Source organism: Cnephaeus nilssonii (assembly GCF_951640355.1).
Source record: "Cnephaeus nilssonii genome assembly, chromosome: 6".
Taxonomy (NCBI): Eukaryota; Metazoa; Chordata; class Mammalia; order Chiroptera; family Vespertilionidae; genus Cnephaeus; species Cnephaeus nilssonii.
The window spans coordinates 20,561,486-20,576,597 of NC_137077.1; the positions used below are offsets into that span (position 1 = coordinate 20,561,486).

General features: G+C 47.5%; 1 protein-coding gene across 1 annotated transcript; it reads right to left on the reverse strand.

The window, feature by feature from the left end:
- Nucleotides 1–3,858: 3,858 nt before the first annotated feature.
- MLF2 (myeloid leukemia factor 2) lies at nt 3,859–14,807 on the reverse strand. Its single transcript, XM_079775573.1, has 9 exons — nt 14,600–14,807; nt 13,984–14,061; nt 13,611–13,737; nt 13,321–13,356; nt 12,724–12,777; nt 12,021–12,149; nt 11,692–11,851; nt 10,659–10,871; nt 3,859–10,419 (listed from the first exon to the last, which is right to left on the reverse strand). The coding sequence occupies exons 2-8, from the start codon at nt 14,031–14,033 to the stop codon at nt 10,684–10,686; spliced, it is 744 nt and encodes a 247-aa protein (XP_079631699.1). The 5' UTR covers nt 14,034–14,061; nt 14,600–14,807; the 3' UTR covers nt 3,859–10,419; nt 10,659–10,683.
- Between the last annotated feature and the right edge of the window lie 305 nt (nt 14,808–15,112).

Genomic DNA, 15,112 nt, shown 5'->3' on the forward strand with positions numbered 1-15,112 from the left:
AGGCGGTGTATTAGTTCTATATTACTGTGTACAAATTATTCCAAAACTTGGTGGCTTAAAACCACATATTTATTAACTCAGTTTCTATGTTTTGGTATTTGGCACAACTGAGCTGAGTTTTCTGCTTTAGGGTCTCACGAGGCTACAGACAGTACTCATTGGGGCCATAGTATTTCAAGGTTCCAATGGGAAGGACTTGGTTCCAAGCATGCTCAGTGATTGTCAGCAGGATTCGCTCCTTCAGAGGTGGATGGACTGAGGACCTCATTTCCTGCTGACTTGGTCAGAGGCCATCCAGGTAGCCTCCATCAGAGCAGGAGACCACATCAGTAAGGTGAAATAACAATTATCTTTCTATGATAATTGCTAATAATAGAAGCTAGTATTTATAAGTGTTTACTATAATCAAGTAGTATCCTAAGTGCTTTATGTATTTAAACACTTAATTTACACAAGGACCTTCTGAGATTGTATGATTACCCACTGCTCAAGATGACAAAAGAGGTATGAAGATGTTATGTAATTTGCCCAGGGTCACACAAATTACAAGTGGAGAAGGCACACCGCACCCTGTCTCCCATTCTCCTAAATGCATGGAGCAGCTGAGATCTCAGAGAAGTAAATGGTAGCAGGGAGAAAAACCAAAATTCAAAGTTCCACTAAAAAATGGTGAGTTCACCATTTTTCCTCCTCCAGTATCATCCAAAATGGACTCAAAGGCAGCCAAAACCCGAAATGGACATCAGATGTGAACTGAAAGAGCTCTTCTTGGAGCCCTCTATTGCAGGTCTGAGGAGCAGAAAGGGACTCCGAAGAGTTAGATTGGGGAAACCCCATTTTCTTTTTTCCCTTTCTTCTACCTCCAGCCCCAAGCACACCATGGTGGTGATAGCTGCAACAGTGACAGCAAGAGTGGCTGAGCAGGCACTTAAAATTCTGAGAGGAGAATCCATATCTCTGACCAGAACAGTTGTGGTCCCACAAGTGTGAGTTAGATCCTCTCTGCTTTTTTCTTTCTCTGTTCTCTTGAGGCTTAGCCCAGGCATAGTGGGAAATGCCTAGCAGACTGGAGAAAATAAAATCCCAACTTTTGGTCAGAGGATTGGGACGGAAAGCCTCCAGAGAACCAGAAAGTGTCAGAAAGGTCCTAGGAAGATCAAGTGAACAGTCCCACGGAATTATGTGTTAACTCCTGTGCTCACCTCTGAGCTGCACAAGCATGGATCTGACCCTAAATAGCTTGCCAAAGCTTTGTGAACTGAGCAACAGGATAGACCACTGTCCAAGTCTGACTGGCCACTGGGTGGAACACATGTAGGGCTGATCCAAATACCACACAAAATTAAACTGATAATGGAACCACAATGCAAAGAAGGAAAGTTGCTGCCTGAACCCAACCTAATTAATTGCCTGTAAAAACAACATTCTCCTTAGGATTTTAACAATATCCAGAGTCAATATTCAAAATACCCAGGATACAATATAAAATTACTCAGCATACAAAGAAATCTCCAGGGAAAAGACAATCAACCCAAGATGGCAGAGGTGTTAGAATTGAAAACAAAGACTTCACAGCAGTTAATATGACCACATTGGAAGAAGAAAGGGAGAATTTCTTAAAACAGATGGAAAGATAGGAAGTTTTAGCCAAGAAGTAGAAGATATAAAGAAGAACTGATTGACATTTTGAACTGAAAAATAGAAATAACCAAAATAAAATAGTCACTGGATAGGTTTATTAGCAGAAAGAAGACAGAGGGAACAAGTGAGTTTGAAGGTAGATCATTATAAATTACTAGAGGCCCAGTGCATGATTGAATCATGCACGTGTAGGGTCCCCTACACGCTTTCGCTTTCGGTCGTGGGGGAGCTGGGTGCCTGTCCGCTGGTGCTGGAGCAGACAGGCACCCAGCTCCCCTGCTTTTGATGGTCCGCAGCGGGACGTGAGCTCGCTGCCCCAGAGGCCCCTTCTGTTCCGCAGCACAGCCATGGCGCAGACGCTGAGCTCGCGCCGCCGCTGGCAACACGAGCTCAGCGTCCCGCTGGCCCAATCGGCTACCCCGGCCACCCTGAGTCCCGCCCCCTGCGCCTCCCACTGGCCCAATCGTGGGTGTAGCGGAATGATGGTAATTTACATATTACCATTTTATTAGGTAGGATGTACTCTAAAACAACAGACAAAAATATGTTTAAACCACACCAGAGCCTCGGGAACCTGTGGAACAATACTAAAAGGTCTAACATTCATGTCAACAGTGTCCCAGAAGTTGAGGAGAAAATGTGAAATAGAAAAGTTATTAGAAGAAATAGCTAAAAAAAAGTCCCAAATTTGGCCCAGCCATTGTGGCTCAGTGGTTGAGCATTGACTTATGAACCGGGAGGTCACAATTTGATTCCTGGTCAGGACACGTGCCCAGGTTTCAGGATCCCCAGTCGGGGGTGTGCAGGAGACAGCTGATCGATGATTCTCTCATCATTGATGTTTCTGTCTCTCCCTTTCTCTTCTCTGAAACAGTTAAAAAAAAATTTTTTTTAAGTAGAGATAATGGAACTATGAGCAATGTACCAACCAGAAACAAATAATAAAATTATAGAAATAAATGCAAACATTAATAATATTAGATGTAAATAGCCTAAATGTAACACTTAAAAGATAAATTATCAAAATGAATTTTAAAAATCAACTATGCTGCCCTTGAAAATCCATTTTTAAGTATGACACAGGTGGGTTAAAAAAGGATTAGTGGCCCTGTTGTTTTAGAGTACATAATTTATAGTGTAGGTCAGTTGGTTAGAGTGTTGTCCTGACACACCAACGTTGCAGGTTTGATCTCCAGTCAGGGCACATACAAGAAGCAACCAATAAATGCATAAATAAGTGGAACAACAGATCAATGTTTCACTCTCCCTCTCAATTCAATAAAAAAACAAAGTTCAGCCTAGCTGGTGTGGCTCAGTGGTTGAGCATCGACCCATGCACCAAGAGGTCACAGGTTTGATTACTGGTAAGGGGACATGCCTGGGTTGCAGGCTCAATCCTCAGTAGGGTTCCTGTAGGAGGCAGCCAATCAATGAGTCTCTTTCATCATTAATGTTTCTTCTCTCTTCCTCTTCCTTCCTCTCTGAAATCAATAAATATATATTTTTTAAATAAATAGTGCAAAAACTGATAGATGTCAAAGGAAAAATGGGCAAATTACAATTGTAATTGAAAATTTCAAAATTCTTTTCCCAGTAATCAAAAGAACAAGTAAACAGAAAATGACCAAATATACAGAAGTATATAGAACCGAATTATACCATCAGCCATCAAGATCTAATTTAAATTTATAGAACACTCCCCCAACACAAAAGAATACACTTTTTACTTTCAAGTGTGCGTTGAACATTTACTGAGATATACTGTCCTGTGTCATAAAATTCAACAAATTTAAAGAATTAAAGCCATATAAAGGATGTTTTCTGACCATAATCCTACCTTATAATAGACAAATATGCAAATTGACCGCACCTTCGCTACGCCCAAGCCACGCCCACCAACCACGCCCACCAGGAAACTGTTGCAGGGACGTTGGGGTGTGGCGGAGCCCAAGGCCGGGAAAGCCTGGGGCGGAGGCTTTCCCGGCCTTGGGCACCAGCGGGGAGCCTGCACTGATCGCAGGAAACGACTGGGGGTCGGCTCCTGCGATCCTTAGCAGGGACGCTGGGTGCGGCCAAGCCCAAGGCCACCGCCCGGGGCCAAGCCCCGACCCTGAAAGAAGGAAGAAGGCGGTGGCCACAGCCAAGGCCTGGGTCCCCGGTGCCGGCAGAAAACTGGTGCAGGCAGCCAGGTGAATGAAGGTCTATTGCACGAATCTTCGTGCAAACGGGCTACTAGTGGAATTATAAGTAGAAATCAATAACAGAAAGCTAGCAGGGAACTCTGGTCCAAACATTTGGAAACTAAACACATTTCTAAATAACCTATAGATCAAAGAGAAATTAGAAAATATTATGAACTTAACAATAAAAAATATATAAAACTAGAGGCCCAGTGCATGAAATTTGGGTAGGGTAGGGTAGGGTCCCTAGGCTTGGCCTGATATCAGGGCCCATCAGGTTCCCTGCCTCCCCACCTCCTCCTTCCCTCGCTCCCTCAGCACTCCACCACCACCGCAGCTGGTCGCCCGCCATGTTCTACACCACCCCCTGGTGGTCAGCGCACATTATAGCGAGTGATCGAACTCCGAGTGGACAATTTGCATACTAGCCTTTTATTATACAGGATACCAAAATATATTGGATGCAGCTAAAGCAGTGACTAAGGGGAAAAAATCATAGTATCAAATGCCTATATTAGAGAAGAAGAAAAGTCTGAAGTCAACAATCTACATTTGTACCTTGAGAAGGTATATAAAGAATTGGATAAATAAACACAAGGCAAGCAGAAGAAAAACAAGAGCAGCAATTAGTGAAATAGGAAACAAAAACAGAAAAAGTCAATGAAACCAAAAGTTGATTATTTAAAATGATCAATAAAATTAATAAATCTCTAGCCATACTAACAAAAGAGAGAATAGAGAAGACATAAATTATTATTATCAGGAATGAAAGAGGAGATACCACTACAAACCCCACAAATATTAAAAAGTTAATAAGCCCTAGCTGGTTTGACTCAGTGGATAGAGCCCGCGGAACTGAAGGGTCTCGGGTTCGATTCTCGTCAAGGGCATATGGCCAGTAGAGAGCGTGCAGGAGGCAGCCAATCAATGATTCTCTCATCATTGATGTTTCTCTCCCTCTCCCTTACTCTCTAAAATCAATAAAAATATTTTTTAAAAATTAAAAAGTAAAGGGAATATGACAAACATAAATTCAGTGACTTAGATGAGATGGATCAACTTCTTGAAAGCCACAAGCTACCAAAACTCACCAAGGAGAGAAAGATGTAAATATAAAATACACAGTTATAAACCTTTTAGAAGATAACATAGGAGAAAATCTTAGTTTCTGGAATTAGCAGTGTTCTTAGATGCCACACCAAAAATGTTATTCATAAGAGAAAAAAGTGGTAATTTGGACTTCATTAAAATTCAGAACTTTTGCTTGGGGGGAAAAAAAGTCAGGAAAAGAGAAGCTACAAAATAGGGAAAAATACTTGTAAATCCCTATCTAACAAAGAGCTAACCAGAATATATAAAGAACCCTAAAAACTCAATAGTAAGAAAATAAACAAGCCAATTTTGAAAAATGGCTGACTTAGACAGTTTATTAACGAGACTGTAATGATGGCAAATAAGCACATGAAAAGATGCTCAACATCATTAGTCATCAGGGAAATACAAATTAAAATCATGATGTGATATCTATTAGAATAAGTACCTACACACCCAATAGAATGGGTGAAATAAAGTACTTGACAATACCAACTGCTTGCAAGGAGGCAAAGCAACTGGAACTCTTGCTTTGCTGGTAGGAATACAAAATGGCGCAGCTACTCAGGAAAACAGTTCAGCATTTTCTTTTAAAGTTAAATATACACTTACCATATGACCTAGCAATCCCACTCCATTTCATTCTAAAGAAACAAATATGTTCACACAAAAACGTGTATAGGAATGTTTATAGCAACTCTTTTTCATAATTGCCAAAAACTGGTGAATGGATAAACAGACAATAACCAGTAGAATACAGCTCAGCAATAAAAAGGATTGAACTATTAATACATACAACATCATGAGTGAATCTAAGGGCTAAATAAAGCCAGGTGAAAGAGCCACTCTCAAAAGGTTACATACTATATGACTTCATCATATGACATTCTGGAAAGGCAAAACTCTAGCAATGGAGAACAAATCAGTGGTTGCCAAGGGTTAGGATTGGAGGAAGGTTGTGACTACAAAGAGCAGGAGAGGGTTTGGGGGTAATGGAACTGTTTTGATCCTGATTGTGTTGGTTTACCCAAATCTATTATGTGTTTAAACTCAGAAACTGTACACACAGCAGCTTTACTGTATGCAAATACAAATACAAGATTAAAAAAACAAAGTACTAGGCTACTGGCAATCCATCGTTTTAAATACTATGCTGTTGGGTAAATTTTAATATAAAAATTTTTTTAAAATTTAAATTACTGAGGAACTTTTCATTTAAAGGAGGCCCCATTGTGAATCATTCTGTACAGCATATTAGTATCATTTGTGTCAATCTGGGTTTTGAGTCCCGGCTCTTGCAGTGCTACTAGATAGCTGTATGATGTTCAACAAGTCACCTCTGTTCCACAGTAAAATAGCTGGGGTTTGGATATCTTTAATTGTTGCTAAGCTACCCTGGAATCCTCTCCAACTTCAAGATTCTGCTTTAGTAGGCTGGGATGGTAATTCTGACCTGCTGCCACATTTGGGAACATAGAGGTGATCTCTAAGGTCTCTTTCAACTCTGAAATTATGTTATATACTTAGTTTGCTTAAATCAAGGGCTATCTGTATTGGGAATCAGTTTCTGTCCTTCCCTGCCACATTCTCTGTGAATTGGGAACCCACCCCCCACCCAGATCCCACCAGTAGTTTTCTAAGAGCCTAGCTTTGCTTACTTTCATCAAACCATTTTCCACGTGTGTCACTTTGACTTTTCCAAGGTATTTCTGCTCCCTCTTTTAGAGACTCAGTCCCACATCTCTAACCCTTTCCCATGCCCCCTTCTCTCCCCTCCTCCAGCTTCCTGTATCCAAATGTCCTTTGCCTCAGACCCCACAGACATAGGGCTGACATCCTGGATGAAGAACACTGACATCTTGGGGATAATTGTCCAGAACCTTTAAGTTCTTCAGTTGGCTGGTGACAGTCTAGATGAAGAGGATGGGATGGATGCTGGGGCAGCACCCTATTCTCCAAAAGATAAGGTCTTCAGGGATGATGAGAAGAATCATAAAGGGCAGAGAAAGGGCAAGGAATTCTGACCTCACCTCAGGGACAAGGACCTGGGCCCAGAGCAGTACGCACCACTGCTCCTCCTGGTCCCTGGAAATCCATTTAAGGTAGACATTGAGTCTGGGAAGGCTCAGAGCTATCAGCACCCCAGGGGGACTTTAGGCTCACCTTCTCTAGCAGCTCTGCCAGCCTTCTGCATCCCAACCCCTTTAGGTGATCCTCCCTCCAGCCATTCCAGCTCCGTGTCCCCCACAGGTTCTCCTCTGGGATGGAGGCAAGTTGGGAGGCTCCTTGTGGAGCCTACAGCTCTACAAAGTCTTTTCTCCGAGTGCCCTCCTTGGTTGCTTCTCTTATCTTTCAGCACCTCCTCTGCCCAAATGTCCCTGTCGTCATCTCTCCTCCTCTAGTGTGGCTTCACCTGGCTCCCGCCTCTCCTGTCTGAAGCCCCCCAGTGATGTCTAAGGGAGAGAAAGGGGAAGGCTACCTTTTTCTTGTTCCTAGCCCAACTGGAATGGCCTGAGAGAAGGAACCCTTGACTCTTGTTGCTCCTTCAGCCTCATTCCCAGGACTGGGAGCTTAAGGGCAGGATAGGTATATAAAGTTAAATGGCCTGGAACATGTGGGCTAGGAGACCAGCCCTCGTTCTCTGGGTAGCCTGTTTATGTAACTCGGGACTGAGGAGGCGTCATTGGGCAAAAGGTGTTACTAGAACCCGAAGCCCTTTGTTAGCACAGGAGGGGGAAAATCTCAAACTGTAAGTAGGGCGGGATCAGAATGGCCCAAAACATTTGTTTCTACTTGTTGGTCTGTGAACTGAGCGATGAAAAGGTGAAAGATGATAGCTGGTAGCTGGGAGAAGGGAGGGCTTGAGGCTGATTCAAGGCCAGTAAGATGGAAGTTCGGTTGTGTCTAGAAGTATTTTAGGAGCCCTGTGGATGGGATGAAGGATGAGGACCAGAGAGAGCACTGAAGGAGCCAGACTGAGACAGAGTAATTGGGGAGAATAATCACTCATTTCTATCCCACGCACTGTGTCAAAGCTTTCTCCGTACTATCCCCATCACCACGTCACCAGTGCCAAGGAAGGCCCATTTTACGAAACAGGAAACGGATATTGAGATGAAGAACCTTCCCCAGAGTTGTAGGTAAGGGCTGGAATATATCACTGCTGGGAACTAGAGTCACAGGCCTGCGGAGTAAGTGTTGGGTTGAAGGGAAGACCTCACCCAAGAGCAGGGAGCAGGGGTGAAAATTAGTTCATGTGCCTGAAAGCCAGAACCCAAATGGGAGAGCTTGTGACTCACCTAGATGGCAATAAGAACAACCCTTGCCCTGCTACAGCCCCCACTCGAACTACACCCATGTGTGGGTACTGGAACAGAAATCCAGGATGAGATTGGGCACTACTGTAGCCTAAGGTTTTGTAGCTAGAAGGAACCACACAGCTGAGGTCCAGAGAAGTGCATGATCTGCCCAAGACCACATGGCTAGGTTGGTGGCAGAGCTGAGCTGAAGACCCAGCCTCTGGGCTCCTTCAGTAACTCCAGTGCTTTTTCATGGGCTGCCTCCTCAGGAGACTGGCAAGGCTGCTCCCCCTGCTAGAGGAAGTAAGTATGTGTCTATCTGGACAGAGCAGATTACCCTTGAAGCTGAGGGCTGTGGACACTGAGTTCCATCAACCGTAACTCAGCACCCAGGTGGAGGCTGGATTAGCTATACCTGTTTAACCTCTGGAATTCTTGGGTTCTGGTGTGGGGTTTTTTGTTTTTGTTTTTATTAATTTCTAAAGAGAAAGGGAAAGGGAGGGAGAGAAACATCAAAAGGAGAGGGAGAGAGACAGAGACAGAGACCCAGAGAGAGAGCGAGAGAGAAACAGAAACATCGATGTGAGAAACAGATAGATCAGTTGCCTCCTGTATGTACCCCAACTGGGACCAAACCCACAACCTGGGCATGTGCCCTGACCAGGAATCAAACCAGTGACCTTTCAGTGCACAGGATGACACTCAACCAACTGAGCATTCTTGGATTCTTCTAGTCATTGAATTGGTTCCCTTGACCCTGGTCATGCCTCTTCACCAACCCTATTTAATAAGACTTAACACCTGCCTTGGACTACAAAGCCAGTGTTTGGTTGTTGAGCTCAACATCATCTCTCTGCTCACTGAGCAACTAGACAAATCCTCTTGAACCTATTTACCCATTAAAGCCTCTCTTTGTTGAGAGGACTCAGAGCCTTGAATTTTGGGTGGTTGTTGATGGATGTTTTGCCTTTGTTTACCAACTGGAAAGAACTGAAGATTTCTTTAATTAGAGGAAACCATCATCAGACTCATAAAAGCATCTGTCATCATTAATAGGTTCCCAAGAGAAACAGAGTGACCCATTTGCCTGAGCCAGGTCAAGCAAGAGTGAATGTCTTGAGAAATTCGAGCACTTCATGCCCTTCCAGTACCGCTCAGGTTCCAGGTTAGTTTTCCCCTCTGGTCTCCTTCACTGGGCTCAAATTCTTACAACTGGCAGTGGAGGGTTTGAAGAATGTTGGGTGGAATGTTGCTGACCCCAGAGTTCCTCCCACTTGAAGGCCTGCGTAGGGTTATTTGGACTCCTTCCTGCTCTGTACCACTAGTGTTCCCACCCACAGTCCATGGGAGAGACTGTGCCGGAGGGACAAGGGGCAGCAAATTCCTCAGGCACCTATGAGATATGCCCTACATTCCCCCTGACAAATGAAGTTACAGCAAAAGCAAGGGAAGACAGCTGCTTACATTTCATCCAGCCCAGCTGAGTCCCATTGCTGCTTCTCCTCTGCCAGTCCCAATGTCATTACCACTGAGGCACTGGGATTGAACTTGAGTTATGAAGGCCACACATGAAGACAGAAGAAAGGAGATGACGAGGAGGAGACAAGAGGGTTGAAATTGAACAGGGAAAAGATTAAAAGTAAAGCCAGAATGCCACTTGGTTTTTTTCCCCATTCTCCTTTATTCCTTAAACACCTAGTTACAAGTTGCACAAACAAAAAATAAAGGTAGAGGACACAGGGAAGATTTTTGTGATGGGTAGGAGGTGGGAAGGGAGAGGGGTTGAGAACCAGACCTCTCTCTCCACACACAGCCCTGAATGAGGGCTATGACCCCTGCAGCAGGGGATCTGAGAAGGAGGTGGGCAAAGATCCAAGGTAGCTGAGGGAGGGAGGAGGCCCCTAAACCCAGAGCTCCCCACAAAAGCCTTCAATGTATGGCAGGGGTAGAATGGGGAAGGTGAGGAGGTTCAAAGATGGAGCAGCCAAATGAAAAATCAAGTTAGTGGATACAGGAGATGTGGAGTCACTGTGGGAAGGGAATTAAAGAAGGAAAATGTAGATAAAGGGGGCAGTGAAAGGTTCTCCCTGAGACTCCAGGGAGAGTGGGGGGCCAGCTTGCCTGTTAATTTAATATTAAAGTGGGAGTGGGAGTTGGAGAGGAAAAAGTTATATCGGGGGATGATTTGTCAGCCTCTCAGCCTGTACCTAGAGGGGGAGAGAGATGAGTATAAGTCAAAAAGAAGACAAATGATAAAAGCCAGGAGTTGGGGTTTAATCCCTATTCGGGTGAGAGTTCTTTCTGTAGCAACTAAAACTTCTATCAAAGGCAGTATTTGCTAGGCACCTGGACTGTTTCTGCCTGAGCAGAGTAATGTGCATAGGTACACTCCCCAACCTCCCTCCTGTGCTTGGCATCTTACAATTCCTCCCCCTCAAATACTTACAAGAGAGGCCGAGGGCCCAGGGCCCTCACCAGTCATAGCGGCGGGACTGTCGGGAGGGGGAGTCCTCAGGTGCCTGTATGGCCAGGCGGGGAGCCCCCTCGGTCCTTCGGCCTCCACCCCCTGAAGCCTCATGTCTTCGAAATTCCAGAGGGCGCTGCTGCCGGAATCGGGAGGTCTCTCTCCGCCATTCATCATCAAATGCTGCGGCCTCACCTGAAGAGGACAGAGACCAGACACCATCTGTGGACAGCCTGGCTTCCGGAGGGAGATGCAAGGGTGAGCCATAGGCTTCTAGGACTGAAACTGCCGTGAAGGCTGAGAGTAGGGGTATGGGGATGTGTGGGGGAGGGCAAATTTATTTAGCAATTTTTGGTTCAATGTGGTTCCTAGAAGCCACTAGCAGGCCTAAGGCATGACCACTGGAGAAGGAAATCAGGAATGGGATAATTATTTACTTAAGGAGCAGAGTCCCAAGCACACAATAAGTACCTGATAAATATTTGTTGATTTAAAAAAAAGAGAAATAAAAAAAACAAAAATGGTTCCAGATGGAGAGGGTAGATTACTATCAATCTCTCACTTGGGTGACAGAGTTTGCCCCTCCCTGGTGACCTGACTCAGCCCCAAAGCTGACAAGGCTCCAAGTGAGGTAAGAATATGAGGCTCACCATCACCCGGCAGGTGTGACTCAGTGGTTGAGCATCAACCTATGAACCAGGAGGTCACGGTTCAATTCCCAGTCAGGGCACATGCCCGAGTTGCAGGCTCGCTCCCCAATGGGAAGCATGTAGGAGGCAGCCGATGGATGATTCTCTCTCATCATTGATGTTTCTATCATTATCTCTCTCCTGTCCTCTCTGAGATCAATAAAAATGTTAAATAAATAAAAGGAATATGGGGCTCACCATATTTTGCCCCCAAAAATATCTATGGGTGTAGGGAGAAAAAGCTGGTATCTCCTAGTTCACAGAATCTGGACTAGGGGCTACTGGAAGAGAAGGTGGAAAGGTGGTGAGCAGCAAGGAAGGCTCACTTTCATCCAGGTTGATGTAGTCCTGCCGCTCTTCCTGGTCCCCTGTGCGGTGGTTTCGGGAGCGCTGGAGGATGTGAGCCCGATCTCGGATGTGATGTCCAATGGACATCTGCTCTAGTCCACTGTCCGAGTCCCGCACAGTCCTCCGAGTCTCCCGGATCTGGGAGGAGGCAGAACACGGCACATTGAGCTGCCCCTTCCAAAGCCCAGGCCATGCCAACGCGGGACAGACAAACCACCCACAACTCAATCTTGAAAAAAGAAGGCAGGGTTTCTGTGGCTGCCATTCAAATCCTGCCTCCTCTGAGAGGAAAAGCTCTCCAACTCACCCCGCCTGGTGCCGAGCGCATCTCTGACGTCTCCTGGTAGACCTTGGGGGCACCGTCACCCGTGTTGGAGTAGGAGATGACTGTGGAGGATGAGAAGGTCTGGCAGTTGCCTCCAGCAGTCATGTGTTCCTGAGAAGGAAAGGGTCCAGTGGGACTGAAGGGGAGGGGCTCTGGAGACAGGCTCCCACCCTTGGCTGCCTGTTCTTGCTCATATCTTCCTCACAAAATGTGAAAATAAGAAAATGTCAGGACTCATCATTACCCCCAAATTCCTCTGAGTGCAGCAACAAAAAAGTTCCGCCTGGCCAGTGTGGCTCAACGGTTGAGCATTGACCCATGAACCAAGAGGTCGCCAGTTGGATTCCCAGGTAGGACACATGCCCAGGTTGCAGGCTTGATCCCCAGTGGGGATGTGCAGGAGGCAGCCAATTGATGTTTCTATCTCCCTTTCCCTCTCCCTTCCTCTCTCTCTAAAATCAATATGAACATATTTTAAAAAAAAAGAAGGACTTTAAGAGATTGAGCCTTAACTGCATATTTCATAAGAGTGCTGCTGCTGCTTGGCACTCAGGCATGAGAGCAGACACCGGAACCCAGTGCTCTCCGGGTTCAGTTTCTTTACCCAGCTTGACCCCTTCTCTATCACTCTTCCCCACTCCTCTGAGGACTCAAGGTGGTGCCAAGGATGAAACAGGAGTCTCACCATGTTTCCGATCATGTCGTTCATCATCCCAAACATGTCCATGAAGCCACCCGACTGCAGCAGAGAGATGGAAAGCAGAATGAGCTCAGAGATAACTCACCATCCCGTTCTCTTCTTCCTTCACACCTAGCAACTGCTCTTTGCCGTTCTTCATGCACCTGTTTCTCTTCCTGTATACTGCAGCCCTCCTCCTCAGCCTCTAAGGCTGTTCTGATCCAATTTCCCTTTTCCTGACTCTCTTAAGTATGCCAAAGTCAACGGACTCTCACCTGTAAAGGTGGTGGGCATGAACTCGTACATATAATCTTCTAAAAACCACGTCTAGTGGGCCCTTCACCTGCACCTCCCTCCTGAAAAGAACAAACTTTCCTAGACAAGTACATTTCCCTAATGCGTATGGCTCCTACAAGGACAAAAGTCAATATTAGCGTCTTTACCTCACGGACGCATAGCACACAGCAGGCCCAGAGCTTTGAGAACAATATAAAAAGTTTCTAGGGTTACCCGTAAGGCTATTCTAGAGAGGCACACTTGGAAGTAATATCTAAGTGTATAGAGTGTATCTGCGGTGGAAGGACACAAGGAGATAGAACTCACCATTCCCAGCATCCCAAAGGGGGAGACAGCCCCGGCCTACAGGAACACAGGAAGAACAGACATGAGCGACCACAACCTACCTCACCGCAATCCCAAACCTAGCCCAGGCCTCGGCTTGTTTTCCACCCTCCTCTCAGAAGGGTATCACTACGCCCTTCTTCCAGACTCCTTCCCCCTACTCCTACATGATCCCACTTTGCTAAACTGGCTGTCGTGCAAGAAACATCAGGCACTTTACTAACCACCCTCCAACCTTTCTCTGGGTCTCAGGTACACTGCAGCATCATTACCTGCATCCTGCGGCTGGCAGGCCTGGTCCCTGGCATGTTGCCATCTGTAATGCTGAGGAAGGGGCTGTATCCAAAGCCACCTGACAGCATTCGGTTCATATGCTGACGGTGAATAGCAAAGGGGTCCCTGTGGAGTGAGTATCCAGTATGGATGGCAGAAGGGCCAAGCAGTCCACCGCCCCCTCCCCCCCCCCACAAAGAAACGGGTCCTAGGGAACAGTGGCACAGACGTCTGCTTCCCCTCTAAGTTGGAGCTGGAGCTCAGTATGCAGCCAGCGCACACAATGGGAACCCACATGTCTGTAGGGACTCCTCAGACACCTGAAGTGGAGTGGGATGAGTACCTAGAGCGTGAGGGGGAGGGAAGACTCACATCAGGAACATGGGATCCTCAGGCTCCACATCCCTCATGAAGCGGAACATCCTGATTTTAGCTCCAGGGGGCTCCACACTGTAAAGATGAGATACTTGGAGGCAGCCAGGCTTTGCACACCCGCTCAGGGTAGGGACTCTCCCAGCACTCACTGTCCCTTCCAAATACTGGAGCTGACCGCCCCACCCGAAAGGCCAGTGAGACCCTCCGCCAGGTGTTCACCACCACCCTCCAGGCAGAGAAGAGCTCTTCAAACCTCTCGCAGGGAGGGCCATGGAAAATTTTCCAAGCCTCAGTTTTCTGCCTCTCCCACTCATAGCCACCCTCTCCCCAAAGCCCGGGACAGAAGCATCCCCCCTCCCTGACGCCACTGTTCCGGATGCGAATCCCAAGTGCCGGCCCTACGCCCCAGGAAGACCCCCAACCACCCCGCCCCCTCCTTCCACCCAGACGCTGCCCGGCCTCCCCCGGGGGGCCTCGTAGTCCCCACCGAACTGTCAGAGGACCCCCCTGGCCCGACCTCTCCGCCGGGCAAAGCAGGAGAGGCGGGCCTGACTCTCCCCTCCCCGCATCCCAGGCTCGCAGCCCCTGCAGCCCCGCTCCCTCCGAGCCTCACCGGTCCCCGCCTCGGGCTCAGCGGCCCATCCGGCCGGTCTCGCCTCCCGTGCGCTGCAGGATCAGGGCTGGCGGCCCCGGACGCAAGATCGGTCCGGGCTCGAGCTCCTCGGCCTCCCGCGCCGCCGCCTCCCACAGCTGCCACCTCCGTACCTCCCGCGGCCCACGGAACCCGAACCCCGGCCAGGCCCGGACGGAAGTGACGTCACGACGGGGACGCCCACCCCGGGGCGGCCCGCGGAGCCCCGCCCGCCGGCGGGCGTGGAGAGGAGGCCAGGGCCGCTCCCGGGGGGGCAGGGCGCGGGGGGCAGGGCGCGGGGTCCTCTGGGGACAAAGGGTGATGGGAGCTGATTGGCAGCCTGGGCTTGGGTTCTGCCGACAGGAGGAGGCTCCTTGTAAGGGTCTGGGGGGGGGAGCAGAGGATTCATTACTCGCCGAGGATGGGGCTGGGGCGGGGCGGCACGTTCGCTCAGGCGAAGGAAGAGGACAAGGGGCAGATTCCCACGGGGGGTAA